Here is a 21,331-nt window from a genome sequence, read left to right as displayed (position 1 = left end):
AGATAAAATAATTAATTTAATTCAACAAAAATTCACATTCATCTAGCCATTTCAGTAAAAAAAAAAAAAAAAACTTCTAAGCTAAGCATAAGCTTTGCTCTGTGTTTTCTTTTTCCGGTCAATATCCGGCAAGGGAACCGGAGAACGTCGTAGGAAAAAATGGACGAATCATGCAGAATTGGTACGGGGATAATGCGGGGTCTCCCTCGACGGAGATCGGTGGAGGACAGGTGGAGGCGCCGCTCCATATTCTCCGGCTCCGAACCTGCGGTGGACGCCGCCGAAGACTTCGCTGACGTCTTCGGCGGCCCGCCGAGGACACTCCTTGCGCACAAATACTCCAACTCCGGAAGCTCGTTCTACGAGGAGGTTTTCAGGCCACCGGAGTTCGTTTCTCCGGCAACGAGATGTGGTCGGAACCTGCCTGTGTTCAGGATTCCATCGGCGAGGAACAACGGGTTTTACAGTGACATATTTGGCTCAGACGACGAACGGAGATCCAGGGAACGGTCAAGATCGCAATCGAAGGGGACATCGTCGTCGGTGCTGAGCTCGGAGGAGCTGAGCCCTCGCCGGCCGGCGATCGGAGATGACGTGGCACTGTCTGGTTTAGCTTCAAAGCTGAGGTACGTAGCCTGTAACGGAAACAATGTTTTTGCTTGTTCCACTGTTTATTTTACTGCACTTTTGACGTGTATGGCCTTTGTGAATGGTGATTAACTAGGTAGAGAATCAGAATACTATGTTCAATTCAATAAATATACTGATGATTATGTTCATTATTTTTAATTGGATTCGATTTACTCATATACAGGTAACCATGGTTATTTCTTTTGTTAAATGTTTATAACTTAGTCTTATACAAGCACAAGATAAATCTTTTGTGTGAATATGTTAGGTATACTGGCGAGTATGGTGAATATATTTGACTATGTTACTCTACTATGCAGTTAAATTGTTTGAGAATGTAACCTGGTTACATCCTCGCCAGAAAATATTCGTATACTTAAATTTATTTTACAGTAATGTATAATACTATGTGAATTTATTTGAGAAGAATGTTATAGTGCTACTTTTTTTAAATATTCTTTTCGTATTAAGAAAAGGTATACATACAAGTGTTGTAAATTATGCTTCTCTTTATTTATTTAAGTGAAGATGCTGTAATAAATAATTTTTACGATATCTAATAAAAAAAATAAGTAAATCTTAATGCAAGTTATGTTATTTTGTTTTGCAAGATGAACATAATTTGTGAAATTTTGGCAATACGGTAACAAGGATTCTGAATCTGAGAGTTCTACAGTGATTTTTACAGGCCAATCAGTGTTCCATGGAGATGGAACTCATCCTCTATGATGCCTGAGGAATACCCGGATAACCATGGGGTACCAACTTCTCCATGCGATTCTCAGTCAGTTGAATTTCAATTTCCTGATAATGAATTCAAGGAAATCTTCAAAAGCTCAAATTTAGGATCCTCAAGAAGAGTCACATCTCCAGAAACCATCAGTTTTGAATATGACTCATATCAAAGCGTCAAAGGATTTACCGATGATTGGGAGCTCAATTCCCCTATTTCTGTTGTCTCTTCACTCCGTCAAGAGCCTGAAGCAAAATATTCAGTTCATGATGGTGTGCTTAAACAACAAATTATAGAGGATGATGATGACGACTATGATGAGGACGAAGATGAAGTTATGAGCTCCTATGTCATAGAGCTCAACTCCAATCTCAGGAGGGAAGATTGTGAAGCATCAGCCATAGATGAAGCAATTGCATGGGCCAAAGAGAAGTTTCAATCAGGGAGCTCTGATGAAGGATCAAGCAGTAAAAATGATAGCAATGAACAAACTGCTAAAACAAAAGGTGATTCATTGTCTTCACTAACTGAATATTTCGCTTTTTCATACAATGTCCTCATTTGGATACACTGGAACAGATAAAAGCAGACACTTATTATTTGTATCTGACTGTATAATGCAGGAAGCTTTGAATGCCATGATGATGAAATCGAAATAGTTGAATCTCCCAAGGTAATATATATTACATTGATCATACTAATTTACATTTCGACTTGATCATTTTACTAGTTGACAAAATAACTTGGCCAAGAAAATAAACGGTAGAATCTATTCAACTAGAATGATGTGTATAATCCAATTGCAATAACTAAAAATGAGGATATGTTAATAGAAATGAGTTGTTGCAAGTTGCAACATGCATTCTGTCCGAAATTAACATTTGGTGTTTGTTGAAGCAGTTAAATTTCCAAACACTACCCAGTAAATATAATAGTTCTACTTTTTCTACAGAAACCACTGACGGAAACAGAGAAGTTAGACAGAGACATAAGGTTGTGGTCATCCGGCAAAGAAACTGACATCCGGCTACTCCTTTCAACACTGCATCATGTAAAATTTTATTTGCTTAAATCTTTTGGAGCTGTTTATACCATTGGCATGCACGGGTAAACGAAGAACTTACATGGTTATATGTTTCAATTGCTAGGTTCTATGGCCTGAGAGTGGCTGGTATGCTGTTCCTCTTATGAGTCTAATAGAAAGCTCAAAGGTGAAGAAGGCTTATCAGAAAGCAAGGTTATGCCTGCATCCTGACAAACTTCAGCAAAGAGGAGCCACAGTCTTGCAGAAGTATGTAGCAGAGAAGGTTTTCTCCATTCTTCAGGTGTGTAAACTATATATCACATATAGATAGGTTCTGCCATTATGTTTCTTTGCACACTAATGTATAGAGTGAGGAACGATACCAAAGTTAACATTATCTATTTTGGAACAGGATGCATGGGCAGCATTCATATCTATGGATGTTTCATTTTTAAGAGGCAGATGATTGAAATTGCTGATCACTCAGTTTTGGCAAACCCCAAGCTAGAAATTTGGAATAATGGAAGGTTTTTGTTGGCATGCAGTAGATACACATGATATTTGAATTTTGAAAGCATCTGCTCCTTTGTACAAATGATTAACCGAGGACTATTTTGTTATTTATGTCTGTATTAGTTGCTGTTTGATCCCTTTTAGGTGTTACTTATGATGTATTTAATAGGAAGTTATTTGATTGATCTTAGTATATGATTTGTATATGATGACATGGAACCAAGATTCAGTTTCTGTTTAAAAATGTGACATTATTAGATGCTGTTAGAGTAAGGAAAAAGTTTGCTCGTCTTTGCAAGTTCAATTGAAACATACAGAATTACATTATTATCTTGCTGTCTGGAAGATTACATTTCATCAGTTTTGGTGAACCTCTGATACGGGCAAACAAAGATTTGCTCTAGAATGCTAAGGAACCTATACTAAAGAATTAGAAATCTATTGCATAGAATGTTAAGTATATATAAACAAAATAAGATCCAAACTTGGCACTGAATTCATGTACATAAATATACACAGAAAATAATACTCTCATCAGTGAGTGTCACCCACCCCCTGCTCTATCAGCTCCCTAAACTCTTGATCAGTGCTCTTAAGCATCAGTGACAAAGGCAAATTGATACCACTTTGCAACACCTCCATGTGCCTAGGCTTTATCCTGTTCTCCAAACTAAAAGAAAAGTACTGGGGAAATTCTTTCAGCTCCTTCAGTTTCTTCCCCATTTCCCCAACAAGATACTCAAACTTGGGCCGAAAATTAACTTCAATGTTGAAAGTGAGCAATGATGGACATCTCAAGACCATATCCTTAACCTCATCCTTAGAGAATCCTAAACTCTCCAAATATCTCAGCTTAGGGATTAAGGATTTCTCAACACTAGACACCAACAAAACAGGTTCTTGATAAGCCAGGGCCTTCAAGTCCTTCAAGCCAAATCTTCTAAGATAAAACAAAGTTGGCTTAAGCTGATCTACAACACTGGCGGTGAGCAAGTATGGACACTTATTGATAACCTTCCTAAAGCTATGATCCGGGACTTTGAGGTCTTGTGAGAGAAAGTCAAAAACTGGGTCAAGCTGAGCATTAATGTCAGAGGTGAGAATCTTGGGGCACATGGAAATGATCCTAGGAATGTCCTTGTGCTGGATGTCTTTGGAAAGAAGGAAGGAGATAATGGATTGAATGGATTCCATTGAAGCTGTGGTTAGAGCAGGGTTCTGGGACAATGCTTTGCCAGCATCAACGCCCATGATCTCAAGGCAGAGGATTTTCTCTTTGAATTGAAGAGAGAGCCTTGCAGTTGTTAGAGGGTAAAGTGGGTGAGTTTGGAGGAGGCTAGTGAGATGAGTGTTTGTGTTAGGTTGGTGAGAATTGAAAGGAGTTGTTGATGGTCTGTGGGAATGGGAGGATGAGAAGGTGCACATTGAAGTGTGTAGAGCAACCGCTCCAACCGCCCTAGCAGCACCTGACATGGTATGGTGGAAGTGGAAAGGGGGATGATTGTCCTGTAATAATATCTCCAATGAAATCCTAATATTATGCCACTATGGGATGACACGTGGAGATTACTTTCAAACTTGATTGGCTGAAAATAGATTGCCACATATCATTTCGTTGATTGAAGCAATGTATCATAGAATTTGAGATTCTGACAGTGTAGTAAATACGGGAAATCACAATTAACAGTTGCGCACACATTTTTTTTTATTAAAGCATTTGACTCTAACATTTCCTTAAAATAATTCTACTATTATTCTATTTTTCTTTCCTAATCTGAAAAGAGCTGTATTACACCATTTGAAAAAAGACTAAAATTAAAAGACAAAAACTAAAAAATTGAAACTAAAACATTGAGACCGAAAGATTAAACTAAATTAAATCTCTGTAATTTATTTGATGTAAAGTGTATTTGACTGACCAACGAATTATAGCTCAAATGACAGTCTTCTTATACCTAAAAGTTGTGAGTTTGAGCCTTACTCCTAACTTAAAAAAAAAAGGAAATGCAAAGTAAACAATAACTATCTTAAACAACATGAACAACCATCAATCAAATAAAAATACATTACATTCTAATTTAATGCTCTTAATTAAATTTACTCTTTTAACCCTATTAATTCACATTGTTCACACATTATTCAAAAAAATTGTTAGTCACCTATACTTTTTCAAAAAAAAGGTGTACATGACTGAGTTATGTCTTAGTATTGTGTTTAATTCAAGATAAATATGAAGATTTGAGTTAATATTCAATTTAACCCTAAACTTATACGCAAGTTTCAATTTAGTCCCTGAAATTTCAATTACCTTTTTATAGTCTTCAAAATTTGTAAATGTGACTCACATTAGTCCTTGGCTCCTTGCAACAATTTTTCGACCCAAAAATGTTAATGAAGCGTTGACATGGATAATCAAATGCCATGCTAGAATTTGTAAAAGGACGTTATTTTGGTTTTGGTGCTGAAATAGCCCAAAAAGAACACTGGATCATTTGTTTTAGAAAAAAAAAATTAATAAACACTACTTACAAGCTTTTTTGGTCATATTTGCAAAGTTTAGAGACTAAATATTTTTTTATAATTTTGGACAACCCCCAATCCTAAGTATCACAGCACACTCACCCACACAACATTAAGGGTTCTTTTTCTAGTCTCTTAAAATATACACCACCTTAGTGCATCCTAACTAACATTATTTTCCTCAGTTTTTTATCCCTTTTTTCCGAATGGATTTATCGTGACATAGATAAGCACAAAACGTCATTGAATAAAATGGTAAATTAATGCATCATGTGCACAAAAATTGTCGAACAATGTGCAAATATTATGAGTTGATTATGGATGGATAATTTATCTAAATGAATCCCACCCCTCCCCAATTTTTTTTCAACCAAAGGTAGTAAAAAACAATGAAGGTTAAACATGAAACATCAAAGCTTAAATGAGATATGCAGAAGACTTAAAACCACTAAATTGCAGTTCAACTACAGATGAATGCCCAATTGATCGGCTTAAAATTGGATATGCATATCCATCGCAGTAGATAAATGGAACGATGACATTGACAGAGCAAAAATGCCCATATTATAGAAGGGGAAATCTTTCAGAAACTGCGATTGTTATTCGTTGCACTAATTCATTAATCCCGCACCAGTGATACAAATTATAAATAAAAGGAACAAATAACAGAAAACTATTATAAAAAGCAAATACATCATCACAGTATTTACACTTAAATGCCTCTAACTAGGAATCTCGAAGCAAACTGAAGTTGTTCCATAAAAGCTTTAGTCTTCTACATAATTAATTGACCATGCAGATTAATGCACGAGATCTATAAGTTCTGCTGAACAACTGATTATCTATTTATCTGTATACGATTATTTGCACAGAAACAGCAAAAGAGAACAAAAAAGAAAAAAGTCTGCTAGACCCTCGAAAATCTCTACCCAGAGACTTTGAAATATACCTAGAGTAGCATGCCTTGACATCCTGCATTAAGTTTCAGTCACCCAAAATAGTCAGGAACAATGTCATCTTAAGAAGTGCAGTAAAACACTTGCATATCATATTTATAGACTGCAAAATGAAACACTTACAAGCAAATGGAAATAAGCAAAAAGCACACCAATCTCAGAGTTGACCATGACTTCTGCTCATAGATTGGTTGCGAAGGAGCTTTTGAGAAGGTGCTTGCTGATCATTCTGCTGGAAGATATTCAAGGGCAGAAACATGTCATTCATTACAGAAACAAGTACACGAGTCTTAATGTGTAACTGGCCAAGAGTTTGATCAGCGTCATTCTCACTCTCTACTATTAATTACTACCATTTTTGTAAAACTACTTTTCTATAAACATACTGATGATTGAATATGCATGTCTAGCAATGTAGAATGCTTCCATCCTTTTATATCCAACAAAAATTCTATTATCTGGATATAATTCAGTGAACTAGTACACGAAAAGGAACCAAATAATAAACAAATTGCATTTATGCAATAAGATAAAAGAAAGTATGTATTGATCTGCCAACATGAAATTAAAAAACAGTAAAGTGAAAAATCAAACTTCACATTCTGAATAAGATTCATTCCATTCTACCAAAATTGGAAATTTAGTGATCAATCCAAAATAAATAAATAGCTAGGAGGGGATAATGGAAAAATCAATTGCCGAATGGGACATACCTTGTAAAGGGATGCAGCAGACTCAGATTGTACAGTTGGAATTGCATTGTGCCCAAGAGACCGCAAAGCATCCAAAGCATCTAACGTCAGCTGCCAACCGCAGAGTGCAATTGCATCACTGCTAGTGCTTGGAACAGAATTAGCACAGCCAGCAGCAGCAACATTGCCATTCACCCAAGGGCAATATTGGTTGTGATGGGCAATAGGATCAAATTCTACACCACCTTCATAATTACTTTCTCCTTTTGGAGGCCCTAAATAATTTAGCAGTGTTAGTGGCTTTCCCCCAAAAGTATGTAGCAACTAATTGATGAAATGCAACAAGGCCTTGGAATGAATTAGAATATCCATTTCCGATATGGTATGAAAATCCATCACCCCACTAAGGAACATGTTTGGTTGGATGCATAGAAGAACCTTGAGACATATGATGGGGAATTCTAAGGAAGTGATGTTTTTATCCAGTTGTAAATTCTACATTAATGAGTCAACACCATATTTCACACAACTCCTTTCGTTAAGGTTTCAACCAAAACATTGGCCGAGTTCACAACAGCTCATATTCAGGCAGGCACAAATGATCAAGCAAGCAGAAATAAACAGTCAAACGTCAGAGAGTAACCAATTGTCTGTCAAAATTTATAATGAAATTTCAATTTTTTCAATTTTTACAATTCGAACATTTTTTCCCATTGTTGAAAGGGTTTATAAAAGAGGAAAAGAAAATAAAAGGAATAATAAAAAATTGGACTGAGATGTTGTGTTTATAAAGCATTAAGCCATGAACATCTACTTGTACTGTTAATTTGGTCAAATACTAATGTGATACAAGTACCCTAGATCAAAACAAATCAAGAAACACAACAAAATTACAACATCAGGGCTCGCTTTTATCTCCCATCAAACAGAAAGGGGCAGAAAGTTTAAGTTTTGCGATACCATTTCAAGGTTTTATATGGATTGTTCGGGAGTGGTAATACAGCAGTAAAATCTAGTAAAATTAGTAAAAGCAAATCAGTCACATCTGCAATTAAAGGGAACACTAGTTAAAACCTTGGAAAGGTAATGAAACTGTAATTACACTAATGGAGTTAGTGTTAATGAAATTGTTAAGTCAGTTTTTAAGTCTCCATTGGAGTCCATCTGTACCCACCACCTATCTTCAATCCATCTTTGTGATTTCACCTCTACATTCTACCTACTTATGTACTCGGGAAGGGTAACAACTAACAAGTAAAACAAGTCAAGAACATTGAAATACAGAGCTTACCTATCCCATTTGCTAAAGCAAAATCTGGTTCGAGGCCACTTTTGTTGGTGAACGATGATTTACTATCCTTAATGATCTCTTCCTTGGTATTTTCACAAGCAGAATATATATTAGCATTGCAAGAATGAGATGGATGACTACTGGTAGCAGGTGGTAGATTGCGGTTTTGACTAATCTTTTCACCACTTTCAACAGATTCTGCCTTTGTAGAACAACCAATTTTCGATCCACTGTCTGCCCTTCCTGCAGAGTGAGACATCATCTCCTGGCTATCTCCAACAGGACCTTCCCTGTTAATATCATCAGGGACAATCTCATCCATTAGACCTGGATCAGGAACAGATTCATCAGTTTGTCCCTGATTTTCAGCATCTTCTACTCTATGCTCCATTTCGCCAACAACACTATCAGCTCTGTGCACAGATATATCTGCTCCGTGGATTTCAGCTTCATGACTAGCACACATTCCAACACTGCCTCCACTAATTCCAAAACTGATTCCATCTCGTGCTGGAGCAGTCACAGTTTCTGCATTGAAAAGTTCTTCCCCATAGTTTGTACTACTGACACCCACTTCACCAGGGACAGCTTCAGTTGCTGTTTGAAAACAAGTACTCTGTTGAGCTAGATTGCTATTATTCAGTTCTGATGTTTCATTCATGTCCACATTGCCATGGGTGCTAGAGGAGGGGAAGTGGGCATCATCAAGGTCTCCAGGATAATTTTCAACACTTTCCATAGAATCATCATTTACACTATGACATACTGTATCCATTGCAATGACAGAAGATGCACGGGTTGAGTCTCTAGCTGATTGGATTCCGATTATGCGGTCATTACCTTGATGCAATGAAGAAACTCGAGTACCAGAAGCATAAGCATCAAAACCCATCGAATGACTAGGACCAGCACCAGATGAGTCTCTTTGATGTGGTGAAGAATGTGTGTCAAAAATATCAGAGTCACGGGCACGTTTTGAGGGACCAGCTGAATATTGTCCACCATCTGTGACTTCATCACCATCACGATCAATCACAGTTCCTTCAACACTATCAGCCTGCTGCTGCAACCTGGGAACTGGCCTGTCATCTGAGCTTCCCCCTTTTTCAAGATTTCTCTTACGAGAGCTTGGCCCTCGTGATTCATATGAAGCTGCGCGGTCACCAATCTCACTGCCTGAAGGCTGGCCAATCATCAAATCCCTTCCCATATCTTCATCATGAGTATTTTCAGATGTTGCTGTCCTTCCAAAAGGAGTAAAAGAAAACCCTCCAGCCATGGTAAGATTCAAATCCAAATCAGAGTTTGCCAACAGTTTACCCTCATTTGTTGTTGCAACTTCATCACGGTCTTCGACCTGATCTTTCTCGGCATCATCAGCTGCAACCCAACCGCTTATTCCACTAGCTGCACTCACTCCACGAGTCAATCCTATCTTTTTGCTGGTATCAGGAATATCTATGCTGTTGGCATTCGGTGCAAAACGAGCAGGACGAGGAACAGTCAAGAAATCTAAAATTCTAACCGTAGCACCACATAAGCTACAGTCAAGCAACGGGGACCTACAGTCAAATCTAGACTCCTTAAGAGAAGCCTTTCCCTTTCTGGCGTCCCTTTTAGCACAAGCAGAAACTGCTTTCAGCCCTGGATCTTGAGTACGATGAAGTTGATTCTTGCCAAAAGAATGTCCATTCCTTTCGGATTGAGCAGAGTGCTCTTCACAATCCTGGACATTTAAAAGCCACCGGGGTTCCCAACCACAAAGGCTTATAAGCTTTTGAGACTGCCAAAAGGAAGAAAGAGAAGCATATTAGCTTATAATAGTTGTAACCTAAGGATCAATTTGACAGCTACAAGTAGACAAAAAATATAAACATCTTACACGAGAAAATAAGCAGTGTGCCTCCTCATGAGAGTTTTCAAGCTCTGATATAATCTCCTGTTTAAAGTTTGCTTCTCCTGACACAAAATTCTGAAGCTGGGACAAAAATCGCTCAATCTGTGGACCTCGAGTAACACACATCAAATCAATTGCAGAGATTGCTACAACTGGGAGACAGGTAAACTGTACAAGTCCATCACATCTATCCTTGTAGCCACCAATTAATGCAGATTGGGGTGTTGGAGGGAACTGTACTAGGCTTTCTGGACAGCTGTTTCCTCTCCAGGCACAATTCACTTTGTGCCCAAAATCCAGTTGCCTGGCAAAGGATTCGCTGGCACTTTGAGCTTTTGGCCATTACAATAAGAAAATAAGTTAAAAACAGATGATGAATACTAGCAAAAACAGAGATGTTTAGCATAGTTCTCAAATAAAGTATCCTTGACAAACTGGTTCAAAATAACAATATAACAATATTTCAAATGACTATATCAGAACAAGAGTTGCAATTTCACAATTTTTAGGAAGCAAATTATAAAACATTTAGCTACAGTTGTTTTCTTGACAACTTTGCAATCACCAACCTTCAGCTGATGTCCAAGATGATGATGATGTAAAATTCAGGCAAGCACCACATGACTCACAGGAAACTTTGTCTACACCAACACTCATCCAACCTTTCTGAGCACAAGCCAATGAATTGATGATCTGGAAGAAACCAAAGGGGGCATGTGATCCCTTCAGATTGCCTCATCTCTACTTATAAAACAGTCATAGTAGCAAAGATAACATATAGACGAATAAAAAATAAACAAGATTCCTATCCATAGATAACAAATGACAAATAAATAAATCTTACATATCGATTCTTTCATTTAGACACTCCTCGTATAATTCATAAGCATAGACGCAAACTGCCTCAGGGCTAATCATTAATACTTAACACTACGCATTTTTAGACATCAGATAAATAACTGCCTCTCCTCCAGATGCAGGAATCATCAATGACTCTATAACTCGCTAACCACTAGTAAATAAAAGAAGATCATATACAACTGTGACTACAACATGTATATCTATTTAAAACCATAGGCAAATCAAACCTGAGGCTTTCCAAGCCAATTTGAAGGAACAAATGTAGCCAATCGCCTCAATAGATCCCCTCTCTCCCAGGGTCTACATGAAGCTCTTGAAGAACCAGAGCCAACAGCACTTGTGCTCAGGGAAGTCCATGGTTGTTGAGAGCCAACACATGAGAGAGAAGCAGCTTTAGAGCCTTGTCCATGACTTGACCCATCTATGCTGCCAACATTCATTGGAACAGCTGCAGACGATGCGCCAGCAGAACTGGAATAATGATTAGGCAAAATTTAGTCAAATTAATGGAATGCAGAACACAAGGCACAAGTGTGCGTGACATGGTAGAATGACCCAAAGAAGAGAGGGGGGGAGGGGAGAATTCTATACATTTCAGCTCCAACAAGAGGTATAAACTTTAAATGTTCTTTAGCTACCTTCTAAGTTCTACCACAACAAACCACGTTCAACAAGAAAAATTCGACAACAAGGGAAGAAAAAGTGTCTTGAGGTACGCAATGCACATATCCACTTAGCACAATGAACACTGAGACTTCACTAGATCCAGTTCTAAAAGCAACCAGCCAACCACAACAATAATCCTCTTAGCTCTGAAAATTCCAACCCGAGTTCAAACCTCATGGGCTATCAGCTATTCAGCAGAACGAAGATAATTCACATTGGGAAAAAAATTTACTGAAATCGTGAATATTTGAGGCCAAAACGAAAACCCTAATTTGGAGAAGAGTTGATGAGAGTGAACGCGTGAAGCAGAGAGAGAAAGTAAGTAGTACCTGGCAGCAGGTGTGGGATCAACGGTGCCGCCGGAGCTAATAACTTCTTCTCTCATCTCTCTCTCTCTCTCAACTTTCTCAATTTCCGAAGTAAATGAAATTCATGGTGTGGGAGAGAAACAGTGGGAATAAAGCAGCTTCGCTAATACGATGGAGTGTTAGCGCGTGGCCCCCATTGCGATTACGAATGTCAATACCATGCCAATGTAATGGGCCACTGGTTTTTTTTCCCTTAGAAGGTAATGTTAAAAGTTAGGAAGAGTTTTAAGCGTCGTTGATTTAAATTATAAAAAATATATATAATATATACTACTATAGTAGTGATAAAGCGGATCGGTATGTCCTAATTCGTTTCGCATTGTCTAGGCTTATATCATAAATGAAATGGATTAGCCTATTTCATCAACTAAAGTGAGTTTAAAATATTAGCATGTTCCACTTTTTGGCAGATTGGCGGATTAGCATACTAGTCCATTTGACTTTTTTTTTGAAATAAAATTCATTAAAATTAATTAAAAAATAATAATTAAAAAATTAAATAAAATAAAAGATAGTCAAATTATAATATAAATTTTTTTATTATTTTTTATTTTTAACTTCAATAAAATTATTCAAAATAATATTTATCAATAAAACTATCTTTATTTTAAAAAATAAATCACATAATTTAAACATATATACGAAATTATAAAATAAAATAAATAAAATTTATAATTAAAAGAAGAATAAAAATAAAAAATGAAAAAGATTGGTTGAAAATTATATAATTATTAATTATGTAGTAGCAATCACTCTTTTATTTTAAAAATAAAAAATAAAACCTTTGGTCCGCACGCCCGCTCTGCCTCGTCAAAATCTGCAAATTTGGTAAATTTTTGTAATTTGACAGATTCTAAAATCTAGCCCGACCCGATTTTTTAGTGAGTTCAACGGGTCGACCCGATAATTCGACCTATTTTGCTACTCATAGTTTATATAAAAAATTTTTAATTAAAAAATATTAAAATTTTTAAGAATTAATCCATCACGAAAGTAAAATAAAAATAGGTAAAAAGATTTATTCTTGTTGAAGAAAAACACGAAAAAATTTTGCTAAGTGCACTTTCTAATCTTTAACAAAATGATTGTGATATTTGATATTTTAAAAGAATAAAAAATCAGGACAATAAAAAGAATTAAAGAATACACCAACTGATGCCATATACTTGTATTATATCATTGTCATTACTCACTCACTAGTAGTAATTCCTAGCAAGATTTCGGAAAGAGAGGAGAAGATTGAGATAAGAACGATGATAATACCAAACACACATCTTTACAGATGAAGCTGTTTTTGTCGTACCATATCCTTTTTATACCGTGTTAAAGCTTTACCCATATCTCATCACATAAAAATTAAAGAGGAGTATTAGACGAGCAAATTTTATGATTTATAATTATTAATAATTATTAATAATATTTTTAATAATGTGAGATTATATAAATTTCACCAAATTTAAGACATGTACCTCGGTTGCTATTGCTGGATGACCTTTTAGTCTACCTTTATTCCCCTTGAATCATCAACTAAAATTCATAAATGAAAAATATCATCAGAAGTAGAAACTTGTAGTTGTAGGCAAAGAAAGAGTCTACTCTATGGGATGGAGTATAGAACTAAAAAAAAGCTTTAAACAAATAGAAATAGAAAACGAAGTAAAATGAATATAAAATGAGAAGTCTTCACAATAGAATCAAAACTCACTCGGCATGGCGATCTCCATACAAGGAACCTTGGAACTCTTATCCTTTGAGAGCTCCTCCTTCTCACCCGATGCATCTTTGGCAGCAGAGAAGGATTGCTTGCCATTACCCATCCCAAGAGAAAACAGAGATAAAAGCCGAGGGCGGATTATATTAGCGATTTAAATTTTAAATTAGGGTTTTGTGTGTTTTATATTTTTATTTATTTTTTGTAATAAATTAATTTCTAGAAAGTATTGTATTTTTTTTTTCTGAACTCATTAGTATTCGACTAAAAGGTTAAAACGTTTGTTATGTCATTTAATTTAAAATATTTTTAAAAATATTAACATAATAATTGAAATTTTGATTCACCTTATATTTTTCTTTAGTTAGAGTTGTCTGTAAATACTAAATAACTTTTTTAGTGAAGTTCCCATTACAATCATTTTAAACTTATTTATAAGTCTTATACGGATGCAATTCTATTAACTAAATCAAACCAATTTATTTGCATTCAACATAATTTGATTTCATAAGTACAGTAATATATAGGTATAAATGTGAAAAGTAATAAAGAATTGGACATTATAATAAATTAATAAGTATAAATGCTTTTTTTTTAAACATATATCTTAGTATTTTTAAAACTTAACTACTAAATCTAGTTTGAATGTAAGTCAAATATCAACTTAACTATATCACATTTGCCAATATTCGGCAGATTTTATTATTTTAAAATATAAACCATCAATTAGTCAGTATTAATCTTTTTATACATAAGTCCAAACAAAATCCAAATGCAACATAGTATTGAAAGCCAAATGCAGGCTAGAATTTGTTAAAATCCGTTATGAGACTTTTTTTATATATATTTAATAAATAAAAAATAAATTATTATTTATACACATAAAAAAATCATTTACTAAATTAATAATTATACATTTATGTATAAATATAGTTTTATTTCGTTGCCCACGATATCTCCTAACCTTGAGAGGCCGAAGATTAATACACTGCGAATCTAAACTCTATTTAAAAGAGTCTGCTGCTGGACAATGAATTAAGGTGGGATTCAAATCTCGACACTTGTTTAAACGAACAAGTGAGCTGACCACTTAGCTAACCCAAATTAGTTATGATACTCCAGTTTTAAAAGTTGTATTATGTTGTGCAGATTGCAGAAGTGCCTTTGCCTCCATATATATGACAAACTGAAAGGCTACAAGGAATTGACATTATTGCCTTAACAAAGTCTCTTTGCCTCCATAATTAGTACAGTTTACAAAAACAAAATACAATACCACAGAACAAAGCCAGCAAACTTCTACTTTTGAATTTCTACTTAGCTGAACTTAATTACTCATTAACCTTATTTCACATAATGCCATGATCCCACCAAATTCAAACAAATAAAGGTAATGAACACAAACTGGTCTATGTAGGCACTAAAACGAAGACTTCAGCAACACATTATTTAGAATTACTAGCTGCACCTTTTCCTGTACCTGTATCTGCTGTACATGGAAATTTGAAAGAGACATTACATTAGAACTTGAACTAGTTTCTTAAATTGCTGAGATTCTTTTCTTACTACCAAATAAAAGCAGCAGGACTAACCATCCAAATCTTCATCAATAGGTTCTGCTTTCCAAATGATGTCTTTCAGGCCAACAGATAGATTCTTATAGAACTGTAAATATTAAGTCACACCCACTTCAAACTCAAAATTAAGAAACCAACAATGGATCTTTCTTTTTTTCATTTTATTTCTCTTGAATGAAAATACCTTATGAAATTCCAATGTGTCTCCTCCACATTTTCGAAGCTCAACCATGTTAAGTTGAGGGGCCACCTCCAAGATCTGAGAAACCAGAATCTTATTATTTATTTGTTGGATTGAGCAATCTTGTGCCTAAGGGCACATTTTAAGAGGATAATAATAGAAACTTTTTAAGTTTTTGATGTATTCAATGCATTGAAAATGTAAAATTGTTTATCTTTTCAATAACTTTCAAGAAATTATTCTTTTTATGGTATCCTTAAAATGTGCCTTATGACACATGTTAGCAAAACCCTTAAAATTGTTTACTTCTGAAAAGAGCATTAGAAAGAAACACTAGTCGCTACTCGCTAGTGACGGTAATTAACTTAGAATGGACATCCCAAATGACAAAAAGTAAACTTCGAAAGACATGTACCTCAGTTGCTACTGCTAGATGACCTTTTCGTCCACTTTTTTCCCCTTGAATCTTCAACTGAAATTCATAATGAGAAATATCATCAGATGCAGAAACTTGTAACAAGTCATTATGACAGAAATCAGCATTGTAGGCAAAGAAAGAGTATACCCAAAACCTTGGAGGATGGATTATATGACTAAAAAGCTTTAAAGAAAATAGAAACACAAAACAAAGTAACTTAGACCACAATAATTCACTTTACCTTAGTGTTGTTCTTCTTAACATCAAAACCCAGAGGACCTGCAGCCTGCTCAATTTTTGAGATTATCTCATTTGCTGAACATTTGGATGTGAATCTTGTCTCCCTTTTAACAAGTCCCTAGTTGCCACAAAATGTTATAATAACTATTAGTTTACTATGTAATTCAAGAACAAACTCAATTCCATCAAACTTGGATTATATATTCCCAAATCAGGGGACTTTTAATCACTGATCAATTTTTATCGGAAATCTTCACAATAGATCCGCTTTTTTTTTTCAATTCCATATTAATTTTCTTGGATGCAAAACACAATAAAAGACAAAAACATAATACCATCTGCTTCTGGAAAAGATTTCTGAGGTTGAGTCCCTGGGATGTAGAGATAAGCTCAAATGCATTCATAGTCACAGGAGCCACTGACTCCTCTTCTCGCCTTTCCACAACAAGATTGTGTGCATCCTGTGAAGGATGAACCAAAAGAAACATTGAGATTAAGGTTGTTCCAAAGCATTTATATCATTAAGATAAAAAACTGAACCAAAAATGTTACCATTGCTTCACTGAATATAGCATTTATATCATCAAGACTGACATCTTCCTGCTCAAATCGAGGAGGCTTGTACCCCTTCTTGAACCACTCGTTCTCAATTAACTCAGGAATTGTAATCCGCTGTTTCATGCCATCAAATATGTTCACATGTTTGGAGCAATACTGAGATGCCGAAGGGGGAAAAAAGCAAAAAACAAAACAAAACAAGAACAAAAACAAAGCCATCTGATAAGAGCAGGGAAATACAAAATTATTTAAGAGCATACCGTAGCAGGATTGGGATCGAGGATTTTCTTGATTAGTTTTTTGGCACTTGAAGAAAACCATGGAGGACAATCGTACTGAGCATTGAAAATCTGTTGAGCCAGAGTAAACAATGTCTTAGGAGCATTTCTATTCACAGAAGTCAACATATAATTTCATGTACATTGAACATTATGCTTACTGCCTAATTTTTCAATAGAAGCTGCCTCAAAAAGCAGATGGAATTATAAGCATGCCAAATACTCCTTAAATGATTAACCCACAATTAGCTCATGAATAGTATGTTCAGATTCTTACCCTGTCTAATCCACCAACTTTATATATAAAGCGAGCATATGTTTAAGAAGATACTATTTGCACCAACAAAAAGAACCAGAAATATGGAGTGTAAAATCACCTTTTTATATAAATTCATAAGGTTGCTGTCTTCAAAGGGCAAATAACCAGCCATTAAAACAAAGAGAATAACACCACATGACCAGAGATCAGCCTTTGCACCATCATAGCCTTTATTTTTTATCACCTATATGATAAGGGACATGATAATTTTTTAGAGGGAAAAAAAGGGTAAAAAGACGTTGATGTGATAATTGATATGGTATTGGAGGAAAGTAGCAGCAACCAACACCTCTGGGGCAACATAATTTGGCGTACCACATGTTGTGTGAAGCAGCCCATCTTCCTAAAAAGTGATAGAAAAATCAATTCCAATTGGACACAAATACCTCCTAATTTTAATTCATCTAAGAATTAGTCACCATACTCACTCGAACTTGTTGCGGCAGTGCACTCAATCCAAAATCCGACACTTTAAGCGCTCCATCAGCACTCAGCAACAAATTCTCAGGCTGTAATATGCAAAACACGGTAACAAGTCAACTTTTCTTCCTTCTGTTTCTTTCCCATGTTTCTCTCTGTGTCTAAGGCTCAAATTAAGAGGAAAGTACATTCCCACAAAGGAACAACAATAATGACATAAGACTACAAGAGATATACCTTCAAGTCTCTGTGGCAAACACCTCTACTGTGACAGTAATCGACAGCACATATAAGCTGCTGAAAATATTTCCTTGCTTCGTCTTCTTTCAGCCTCCCTTGGCTTGCCTAGCCCAAGAAAATAGCAACAAAAGCACCAAAATTATAGTGGACTCTGATGACAACAATTGACCTTTATAAACGTTTAAAAAGTTTCTTACAATTTTATCAAACAGTTCCCCGCCGGTCACAAGTTCCAACACAATGTATATCTTTGTCTTGCTAGCCATCACCTACACCAAGAATGCTGCTGAAGTCACTTACCATGGAAATGGTTAAATGTTAAAGACATGCAAATGGAAACACTTATTCCTTCTAACCTCATGCAAACGTATGATATTGGGGTGTCTAACCAGTTTCATTGTGGATATTTCTCGTTTTATCTGCAAAATGGTGAACAATATAATAGTTAAGTTGATTAAATTCTAATTGCAAACACAACCGTACATTTAAATTTTAACCACTATCATCCATTGCAAGTTTGATGAAGAATCTTTAAAGACTAGAAACTGGGTTGTCTATCTAGAATTCTACACACACATACACAATTGTGGTTGTGGTGAAATCATGATCATCTATGCTGGCAATATATAATCCAAGAAACAAGTGAGACAAAGTACTACTACTACCACTACTACTACTAATAATAATAATAAAAAGTTAAAACAATGAGTAAAGAAAGAACACTATTCTACACAAATATCAAAAAGAGAAAGACAAAAAAGAAATGAATGAAAACTATTACTTGAAGGAAGGAATAGTTGAAAAAGTAGATACCTTAGGTAAGAGAGTTGAGAAAATGACAATTTTGATTATGCACATATCCACTGTTCTAAAATTGACTTATTATAGCCACCGACCCACCGTTTACTGTAGAACTTTATACACCATACGGCAGAACAATAAAACCAGTGTTTGCAAAATTTGACTTTTATTCATTATCTTAACAGTTACCAGGAACAAAAAATTTAAAGAATAAAGTAAAATAAAATACAGATGCAAACTCGTGCAAGCTTCTCACAGGACGAAATTAACCTCCCACCGCAATCAAATAAGAATATGCGCAGAATCTATTATGGATCAGCTTCAATCTTTTTTTCAGCAAAAGAAACAGTTTCTTCTTCTTTTTTTTTTTTGTCTGAACAAAAAAGAGGTTCAGAAAGTAAGAATGGTACCTGGTTTATCATCTTGTGCTTGAGAACTTTCTCTTTGTCAAGGATCTTGATGGCCACGTTCTCCCCTGTCTCCAAGTTCCTGGCGAACTTCACCTTTGCGAAGTTTCCCTCTCCAAGTGTCCGACCCATCTCGTATTTCCCCACCTTCGTCCCGCCACCAGCACGGCTGCTGCTGCCGCCGCTACGTGACGTCATCTTCTTTTTCTTCTTGCTCCGACTATAACTTGTTTTACTTTCTTTCTTTCTCCGTGTATATGAGTTAGATTAGAGCGGGTATCAAGATCTCTTCTTTTTACACGGTTGCCACACCTGAGACTTTGCAACCCTCATCTTCCTGTCGATCTTTCTAAAGCCGAAACCTTGGCGAAGGAAATTCAAGCAGTCTCAATAAAGAGTCAAACTTTGTGGAAAAAGGAGAAGTGGGTTGGGGAATTTCTGAGCGATTGATCGAATGAGGAGGAGGATCCCATGCGGCTTAGCATCGCATGAATGGGGGAAGAAATTGAATTCCGGGAAAAAGAGAAAACTATTTTTGTATTTCACGTGGGGATGAATTGAAAAGGGAAGGACTTGAATGTGTTGGATTGAGGGGATTGGATGATATCTGAAAAGGGTTGTTGGATTCGAGAGAGAGCGAGAGGCAGAGGCAGGTATTAGTGTTTTCCTTTTTTGACTGTTTGGGAGAGAGAGAGAGAGAAGAAGAACATGAAATGAAATTTTTGAAGGAAACGAGAAAGGAGTTGAATGAGGTATTTCTGAAGGAATATGATTGCTTTGTCTTTTTCTGATGATACATTTTGTCTCTCATGTCACCTTGACGACAAATCCAACCTTGATAAAAACATCATTGTAGGTACTATTAATTGGGTATGAATTCTATTTATCTTTAAATTTTGAATTGAACTTCTGATACAATCTGATTATGCATATAAATTAGTAAATATTTTTTTAATACTATATTAATATTTTCTTAAAATTAATATGTATTTTTGGTTTTGTTAATTAGGAATAATTTAACTATACAATTAGTTAATAATACTTGTATTTTTATATGAGTATTAAGATTGTTTGATAAAGAATAATATTATTAATTGGATAAATTATCGTATTAAATCATTTCATCTATAATATTATTCAATTGTTATTTTTTGACTTTTGTTGTAGGAATGTCTTTATAAAATTCAACTAACTTAAACCGATTTAGTATTATAGTTTAGTACATCGTTTTAAATTAAGCTGATTTACTATACGAGGATATCACTATGTAAATCATTCTTGCTTCTTGGTAAAAACGATTTAGTTGCATAAGTAGTGCTACTCTAATTTAGTTTTAGCTAAACTGATTACGTAACACTCTATCTTTTAACATTTCATGATCGCAATAAAAAATTAGGTATCGCTTATTTTTAAATTTTTTTATTTTATACTATTTTTATTTAATATCAAATATTTGCGAGTACGAACGAAAACTTTAATTATGAAAACGAAATGTTTATTCTTAATCACTTTAATACATAAATTAGTAATACCAGAGATCCAATTGAATACACAAGCAAGATAGAATAAGATAATTAACAAAATCCAAAGAAAATACAACAACCAAAACACAACCAAAAACAAATGCACAAATAATATGATGCATGTCTGTCCTAAGCAGGCCATGAACTCACGTGTCGGTTGTCTATCCGCAACCTGACGTTACTCAGGGCAAACCCTGAATATGATTTCTTTACCGTATCAGTTAGGCACAATTATCATCATGGGCGAATCCATGTCATTTAAGATATCTTGACATCACGGTAAAAACAGACTATAAGTTAGACGAACATTTCCGCATTAGCAACCTCAGACTATCAGTTAGGCGGATACTTTCACATTAGCAATTTGGCACAAAGGCCCATTCAACATATAATATGCTATCAGTTAGTCGCACATTCTTGCATTAGCAATCTTAGGCTATCAGTCAAGCGAGCACTTTCGCATTAGCACTTTTAATGATTCATAATCCGTTTTCAATTATCTCTTTC

The 21,331-nt window shown here is 35.3% G+C and overlaps 3 protein-coding genes across 4 annotated transcripts; 1 reads left to right on the top strand and 2 right to left on the bottom strand.

The window, feature by feature from the left end:
- Positions 1-84: 84 nt before the first annotated feature.
- Positions 85-3,228, top strand: LOC107482006 (uncharacterized). 2 transcript variants are annotated; one of them, XM_016102377.3, is made up of 6 exons: positions 85-626; positions 1,319-1,869; positions 1,987-2,036; positions 2,316-2,414; positions 2,512-2,688; positions 2,800-3,228. In XM_016102377.3, the coding sequence occupies exons 1-6, from the start codon at positions 160-162 to the stop codon at positions 2,851-2,853; spliced, it is 1,398 nt and encodes a 465-aa protein (XP_015957863.1). In that variant the 5' UTR covers positions 85-159; the 3' UTR covers positions 2,854-3,228. The 2 variants fall into 2 exon arrangements, with proteins under 2 accessions (XP_015957863.1, XP_015957862.1); XM_016102376.3 differs by having other exon boundaries at positions 1,307-1,869.
- Positions 3,229-3,373: 145 nt separating this feature from the next.
- On the bottom strand, positions 3,374-4,402 carry LOC107482007 (transcription termination factor MTEF1, chloroplastic-like). Its single transcript, XM_016102378.3, has one exon. The coding sequence runs from the start codon at positions 4,371-4,373 to the stop codon at positions 3,435-3,437; it is 939 nt and encodes a 312-aa protein (XP_015957864.1). The 5' UTR covers positions 4,374-4,402; the 3' UTR covers positions 3,374-3,434.
- A 1,668-nt stretch (positions 4,403-6,070) lies between these two features.
- Positions 6,071-20,052, bottom strand: LOC107482008 (uncharacterized). Its single transcript, XM_052258564.1, has 23 exons — positions 19,305-20,052; positions 18,450-18,512; positions 18,291-18,362; positions 18,091-18,198; positions 17,862-17,942; positions 17,723-17,776; positions 17,492-17,617; positions 17,097-17,186; positions 16,831-16,950; positions 16,614-16,739; positions 16,280-16,396; positions 16,036-16,092; positions 15,624-15,698; positions 15,455-15,527; positions 15,343-15,351; positions 12,113-12,185; positions 11,345-11,588; positions 10,826-10,949; positions 10,242-10,588; positions 8,360-10,142; positions 7,090-7,343; positions 6,500-6,608; positions 6,071-6,392 (listed from the first exon to the last, which is right to left on the bottom strand). The coding sequence occupies exons 1-22, from the start codon at positions 19,497-19,499 to the stop codon at positions 6,534-6,536; spliced, it is 4,266 nt and encodes a 1,421-aa protein (XP_052114524.1). The 5' UTR covers positions 19,500-20,052; the 3' UTR covers positions 6,071-6,392; positions 6,500-6,533.
- Between the last annotated feature and the right edge of the window lie 1,279 nt (positions 20,053-21,331).

This window comes from Arachis duranensis, chromosome 3, assembly GCF_000817695.3.
Source record: "Arachis duranensis cultivar V14167 chromosome 3, aradu.V14167.gnm2.J7QH, whole genome shotgun sequence".
In the NCBI taxonomy this organism is placed as follows: Eukaryota; Viridiplantae; Streptophyta; class Magnoliopsida; order Fabales; family Fabaceae; genus Arachis; species Arachis duranensis.
The sequence above is the reverse complement of the archived record's forward strand: the minus strand, read 5'-3'. Positions and strand labels throughout refer to the sequence as shown.